The 7,146-nt window shown below is 38.7% G+C and overlaps 1 protein-coding gene across 1 annotated transcript; it reads left to right on the top strand.

The window, feature by feature from the left end:
- The first annotated feature begins 777 nt into the window (after positions 1–777).
- PDC (phosducin) lies at positions 778–3,568 on the top strand. The gene is made up of 3 exons (XM_007436935.1): positions 778–841; positions 1,783–1,946; positions 3,041–3,568. The coding sequence occupies exons 1-3, from the start codon at positions 778–780 to the stop codon at positions 3,566–3,568; spliced, it is 756 nt and encodes a 251-aa protein (XP_007436997.1).
- Positions 3,569–7,146: the final 3,578 nt, after the last annotated feature.

The following is a 7,146-nucleotide window of genomic DNA, read 5'->3' as shown; positions in this document are numbered from 1 at the left end:
ATAAAAACTTGCCCCCTTCCTTACTGAAATGCTTTCCCTCTGTAATTGCAATATGGCCACCCCACATTTCATCCTTATTACAGAATTACTGTGAAAGACAGAAGAAATAAAAGCCTGAAATTGTAAATATAGTTGGAAAATTGGGTTCCTTTCATTTTCTGAGTGGATCTTGCCACATAAGACTTTAGTCTCCAAAACATTGCTAACTCTTGCCTTAAAGCAAACACTATTTCATAATTTCTTTTTCCAACCAAATTAACACATTTGCCAATAAGGTTAGGTATGCTATTCTTTTAACAACCCAATTTATGGAGATGTGATCTTTCTGTTTGAACACCTCCATTTTTATAATGTTTATTATGAAAATGCATTACAGGGAAGTAATATTGGTGTTCAGATCTTGCTTAGAAATGGCTGCAGATTGTGTGTGCAGTGGGGAGGACGTTGGAATAATACAGGTTATTTTTTTCAAAAATGTAGTATCTGAAAACCAAGAATATATATTATTTAATCACATTGTAACAATTTGAGCCTACATTTCAGTCTAGACTAATTTCTATAATCCCTTTTAAGAACCAGACATGTTTTCCCTATATTCTTTGAGATGTTCAGAGGAGAATTAGAATGATTTCATAAAATGAACTACCTACGGCATTGCTTGTTAATTATGTAGTGGTATGCTTAAAAGCCTACAGCACATTTGGCCATAAATACTATTTATAAATATTTGTTGATTTGTCTGTTTGATTGCTAGTGTCTGCCAGTCTTCTCACAATCATGGAACAGCAAAAAAATATTAGTTTGGAAGAAGAATTTGAAACCCCAGAAGCTATGCATACAGGTAATAAAACCAAAATACTTTTGATAAGAATGGGAAAACCTGTTTTATGGACTCCTTGCTTAATACTGAATTGTATGTTGTAAAATAGAGTAGGCATGTAGAATTAATTTATTGCCTCTCTTGAAAACTATATAATTCTGGGAAAGGTGGAAGGAAAGGAAAAAAGAGAATGACTAAGAGCAAAGTGAACAGACTCAATGACTGTCTCTGTAATATCTGAAGAACCAGGTTGGCGAAGATCATCCCAGAGAAAAATCTATCTTCTTGGCCTTTTGGTTAAGATCAAGTAGTAGTAGTGTCTGTATGATCACTAAGAGTCAACGCTAACTTGATCGTACATAATCAATTTATTGCCACAGAAAATTTGTAAAAATGTTGGGAGGGGTCACTTTAAGTATGGATCAAGTCAATTTACAGAGAGTAGCCTAGTATTCTAATATGGGAACATTGGAGACATAATAACAGGAAGCTCTGGAGAGAACTCCACTAATGGTAGACATCCCACAATGGACATTTATGGACTTTGGAAAGCTTTCTACAGTGTTTCCTCTCTCCATATTCTGTTTGTAAAGGAAATAATTGGCCCAAACCTCACCTCAGGAAATGAAAGGACCTAACTCTCCACCAGTGGGGTTCCAGTTTGTATAAGGTCCATAATTAATTATGGATTTTATATATTGTACCCAAATGCCTCCTGATACAGCTTTTTAGAGTAAATTGGTGTTTATATATTTGGAAAAGCTTTTGCTGATATTTCTTCTGATAATAAGGCAACATTTTTCAGCCTATATTGGGAGATATCCACCTATGCAGCTGTTTTTCTATTTCCCTCACTAACTTTCTTTAAATCTCTGTTGAAGCAAAAAAAAAAAAAAAAGTAATAATTTAAAAAAAGGAAAGTAAACCCAAGAACAGGAAGTGAAAGAATTTTCTTATTCTAGGACCTAAAGGGGTAATCAATGACTGGAGAAAATTTAAGTTGGAAAGCGAAGACCAAGATAATCTTCCTTCAAGCAAGAAAGAGATCCTCATCAGGCAAATCTCTTCACCCCACTGCTCTCATGGTAGAGATGACAAAGACACCAGAGAACGAGCCAGTCGCAAGGTGAGTGAGGGAAAGAAGAAGACATAATGGAAAAGATGCAGTGGAAAAGGGTTCAGACAGCTTTTCCACATATTGAAGGAATATGGGGTAGGCTTATGGGACTAGTCTCATTCAGTTGCTAGTGCACATAATGACTACATTTTCACCATAAATATAGTTAACATGCATGACAATGAATATGCCATCATACATGATTAGAAATCAGAACTCTTCCAGGCAAGAGAAGATCGGTCCTATTTTACAAATAATTGGTGTGTGTATAAAGCCATGTCACATATTCCAAACTCCTAGAGCGTATGGGGGGAGAAGCCCGTGTGGCCTCAGAATCTCCTTCTTTCCCATATTCCTTGAACATGTAAGTGGGATCATTTCAACACCTAGAATAGATTTGGGGATCTTTTAGTACTCTAAATATTGTAAACAACTCCTAGATACAGCCTAGATGAAGAAGGATGGCAGCACAAAAACTGGAAGGCAACAGGTTCCTTACCTGTCATAGAACCATATAGGAAGTGGTTCCTCTGGAAAGGAACTTTCCCTGATATTTTACTACTTTTGCATTGTTAGAGACACAAAGAGCAAGGGAAAACTATTCTGATCTTTCTAATTTTACCATGTCCTACCAAATTGTGAAAAAAATTAATGGGAACCCAGTTCCAAGTCAGCTAGCACAAACTAAGTTGAAATTTCTTGACAGGACATAACTAGAATAGAATCTTCATTGTTTCAGGATTAGACATGACATATTATAACATCCCTGTACCAAGCGTATTTGTTTGCTTGATCCAGTTTCTTAATTGAGGTGCTTACATTGAAGTCAACTCACTCCCTTTTTGGGAAAATATATAGTAGAAATTATCCACCTGATAGTGCTGTTAACATTGGATGGAAAGCTTATATCAGGGCCAATGCCCTACTGATGGATGCCCATTGGAATAAATGCATTTACCATAGAAGCTCTTGAACTTTCAGTACTGTTCTTTGAGTATAACACTTTCTATTTATGTTCCATGAGGCTGCATGAAATCTCTCGTTTTGTGCTTAGCAATTAAATCAGCACCTGTAATTCAACTTACTCTTCCGATTATTTGCAGATGAGTATGCAGGAATATGAGTTTTTGAACGACAAAGAAGATGAGAGCTGTTTACAGCAATATCGGAAGCGTTGCATGAAAAACATGCACCAGCGACTGAGTTTTGGGCCAAAGTACGGCTACCTTTCTGAGTTGCAGGATGGGAAGCAGTTCCTGGAAGCTGTTGAGAAGGAACACAAAACCACCACAGTAATTGTCCACATCTATGAAGATGACATCAAGGACTGTGAGGCGCTCAACAGCACCCTCACTAGTCTTGCTGCCGAGTACTCTACTGTGAAATTTTGCAAAATCAAGGCTTCTAACACAGGGGCAGGAGACCGTTTCTCCAGTGATGTTCTTCCAACACTACTTGTCTACAAAGGTGGAGAGCTTGTAAGCAATTTCATTAGTGTAACTGACCAATTCAATGGAGAGTTTTTTGCTATAGATGTGGAGACTTTCTTGAATGAGTATGGGTTACTCCCTGAGAAAGGAATTCCAGCTCTTGAGAATGGTGACATGGATGAGCAAGAAATTGAACAGTAGACATGCTATCTAGTATTTCATCATCCATGCTCAGTAAATATTGCAGTTTGGATCTCACTTGGGGCCAAGTTTACTTAGCAAATTCTGCTTATAAGAAAGGCTTATAAGAAAGTATAGAGAGAGATAAAATAAATAAGAGATGCCCAGGACTTAGCTTGATGACCCTAGTTTCATCTTTGGTTTTTCCTCTTCTTTTCACTTTTACAAGACATTAGAGAACTAACAAATTAGGACTGGTGAAAGCTCCTTACCAAGGGACTCCAGTGTTAGAAGATGTACTGTAGATCACCCAACTAACTATACCTCTGCAACATGGAAGGTTTTCAGAGACCAGTGCAGATAGGCTGATACTTATGTCATTAATTTTGGGAGGGTAGGAGTAGGAAGTGAGATTGTTTTAATACCCATTTATAAGGAATTTGGCTAAGGCACAGCACATGTAGAAACTGCACAGGTCCTTAAGATACAAGATACATTTGGATGGAGCTACTAACATTACAGAACTTTCAGCAAATACTCAGAAGGAAAGTTTGATTACATTAGTGTTTTAGAGATGCAAGAGAGATGCAAAGCATTTGCTCCATTAAGGGTAAGGACAAGTTGCCTTTTGAGCACTGAATATTCAGGGCAACTCTAGAATCTGGTGCAGACCGACTTTGGATCAGGATTTGGTCTATCAACAGCTATCTGTTTCTGAATTTCCTTGGTTTACCTCTACTGATGTAAGAAGCCCTTTTTGAGAACACATGATGAACCCAATAACAACATAAATTGGAAATACTACAAACTCAAAGCATCTTACAACTTAACTGTTCTAATTTGATTAGTTAGAAACAGTTATCTCAATGATCAGATATCTAAGCAGCTAAATGATGTTGTCAAGGTATTGTCCCAGTGGCTGGAAGAGTTGGCGTCTGGATAGGGAGGAATAGGCTCAAGCCTAACCCCTTGCAAGTCTGAGTGGCTGTGGATATTTTGATCTCCTCCTCCCCCCAGATTAGGGCTCTTCCATTTTTAGCCTTAAATGGAGTTGCACCATTCAGGACTGGTATACAATTTGGCGGGTCCTCCTGGGTTTACAGCTCCTGCTCAAGGAACAGGTGGCAGCTATGGCCAGGAGGGCCTTTGCATAGATTCACCTTATGCACCAATTGCCCCCATTCCTGGACCAGGAAGCCCTCCTCACAGTCATTAATGCTTTGGTCACCTTGCATGAGGACTACTGCAATGGGCTGTCACTGAAGACCCAGAAACTGCAGCCGGTCCAGAATGCAGCAGCAGGAGTGGTTATGAGCATGCCACATTATGCCTACTACGTAACTCTGCTGCTTTGTGAGCTGCAAAGATTGCTGGTAAGCACTGGGGTGCAATGCAAGGTACTGGTTATCACCTATAAAGTCCTTTACAAGATAGGGCCTGGTTACTTGAAGGACTGTTTATCTCTGGTGGTGTCTGCCCATTCCATATGATCAGGCAGAATCAACATGGTTTGGGTCCCATTGGTAAAACAGCACCACCTGATGGGACCCAGGAAGCAGGCCTTCTCTGTTGTGGTGCTTGCCCTCTGATACAGCATCCACCCGAAATTTGAACAGCCCCTGTCCCGACTTTGTTTAAGCGAACCTGGCTCTTCCCCTGGCCCTAGATTAGGGAGTCTGACAAGCCCCTTTTGGGATTATGGGATGTTGAAGACCATGTTTTTTATTGTTCTTTCTGGACAGCTATCTTAGTTTGTTATAATGCTTTTTTCCTATTGTTTTTGATACTGTACACCACTCGGAGTTGCAATTGGACAGCTTTAGAAATTTGACAAAGAAGCAAGCAAATAAATAAAACTTTCTGATTAGTACCTATCAGAACATTTTGATTAGAAAATACTAGCCAGAAGGGGGAGATGAAAAACATTATATTTAGCTTCTGCTGTTTGGAAAGAATCATATGGTGTTAGCTGCTAATCAAGTACGTTATCTCTCCAAACCTGTACAGAAATTAAAGACCATATTTTTAACTCACTTTTAATTGTGGGCAATTAGAAAACTTAGGTTAGTGCTGGAAAAGGTGTAAAGAAAATGTATAGATGCATTAAAACACACTTCTTTATTAAATATTGTGTGATGTCACATGGTAAATTAAAACAATGTGTTTGTAAAGCAATTGTTAATGCCTAAACATTTCTATTCTGTGCTGATGTAATTAAAAGCTAGTTAAAACATACCTTTTAAATGGGCCTACTCTCTTTTTTTAATATGCACACACAGACAATATAAAAATAATTAAAAGCAAGCAAACACTGCTTTTTCCATGTATTGAAGCAGCTGTAAAGGGACAACACAGTCAGAGGAAATGGAAGGAAGATGAGATAATGGAGCTGAGGCTAGTGGTCCTCCCCTAGACATGATCAGTACATAGTGTGGGAGAAACATTCAGAAAAGACTGGTTTCTGCTTTTCTCTGGGAGAAGAGTGGCTGTTAGAAACTGTTCCTGGAAAGAAAGTGGGGGGGGGGGGGTAGGGGGGGGAACCTCTCCAGCAGAGCCAATGGAATCCCTTCTTCTGGCTTTCTCTTCAGCACCATTACAGTCTTTCATCTAGCATGGACCCCAGAAGATTTCACTTACTAAAAATGAAGCAAACAGGTATATCAAATGACTTCCTTACACAAAGTGTGTAATTTCTAATTGCATGGAAAATAAAGGACAAGAGGATATGCAATCATTAAAGAGAGATGGGGAGAAAAATACATTGATGTTAAATCAGTGAGATTTTAGCTATGCCAAATTTATTTCAGGACTTGCCTGGTTCTTTGGATTCTTATTGCAAATCTGCATCTATGGCAGAGAACTGAAATGACATTTATTCTCTAAGTAATGTTCCAGGAGGGTGACTTTCTAAAACGAGGAGACTCTGGAGCATGGGTTGTTTTATTTAATGCACTACACAAAGTGTATAGTGTGTATTTTTGACACTCTTCTCCCTATCCTGCCTCCAGGATGCATTCCATCTCTTAAGCCCTTAAAGCAATAGATGTTAGAAAGTGGGGCTCAACTAGTGTTTGCCACAAACTCGAACACCATCACACTGTTTTTATTAACTTTTGAAAAGAGAGGGAGGAAAAGACAAAGAAGGGAACCAGGAATATCCATAAGCACAGCTTTGTCTCAGGCCAAAGTCAAATGTGTTATCGCTTACTTAGAAATGAGTCGTATTTGAGGGTTGGATTTAAAGGGAGGTCTGAAATCTGAAGAGGTTGAAGATAACTGTGTTAGATCATCTTCTCCATCTCTCTGCTCGTTAAATACTGCAATTCAACAGGAGGGCATGGAGTGAGGAAGGTTACACTAGGCTATACATAATGTGTTCTTATTAAAATGAAGCCAGGGAAATACAGAGATTCAAATCCTCCTTTGAGAATAATTGATCTTGAGCAGGTCACATGTCTCAGCTGAACCTACTTGACACAACTGCTTCAAGAATAAAACAGAGGTTAAAACAAAGAACCACATGAGTTCTGCACAGCATAATAGCTCATTGAGATAATTTAGTCCTCAAGAGCAGGGCAGACATCATATTTCTGGGACTC

The sequence above is a fragment of the Python bivittatus genome, unplaced genomic scaffold, assembly GCF_059951505.1.
Source record: "Python bivittatus isolate LINGU-HERP-01145 unplaced genomic scaffold, Pbiv_v1 ctg000700_np1212, whole genome shotgun sequence".
NCBI lineage: Eukaryota > Metazoa > Chordata > Lepidosauria > Squamata > Pythonidae > Python > Python bivittatus.
The sequence above is the reverse complement of the archived record's forward strand: the minus strand, read 5'-3'. Positions and strand labels throughout refer to the sequence as shown.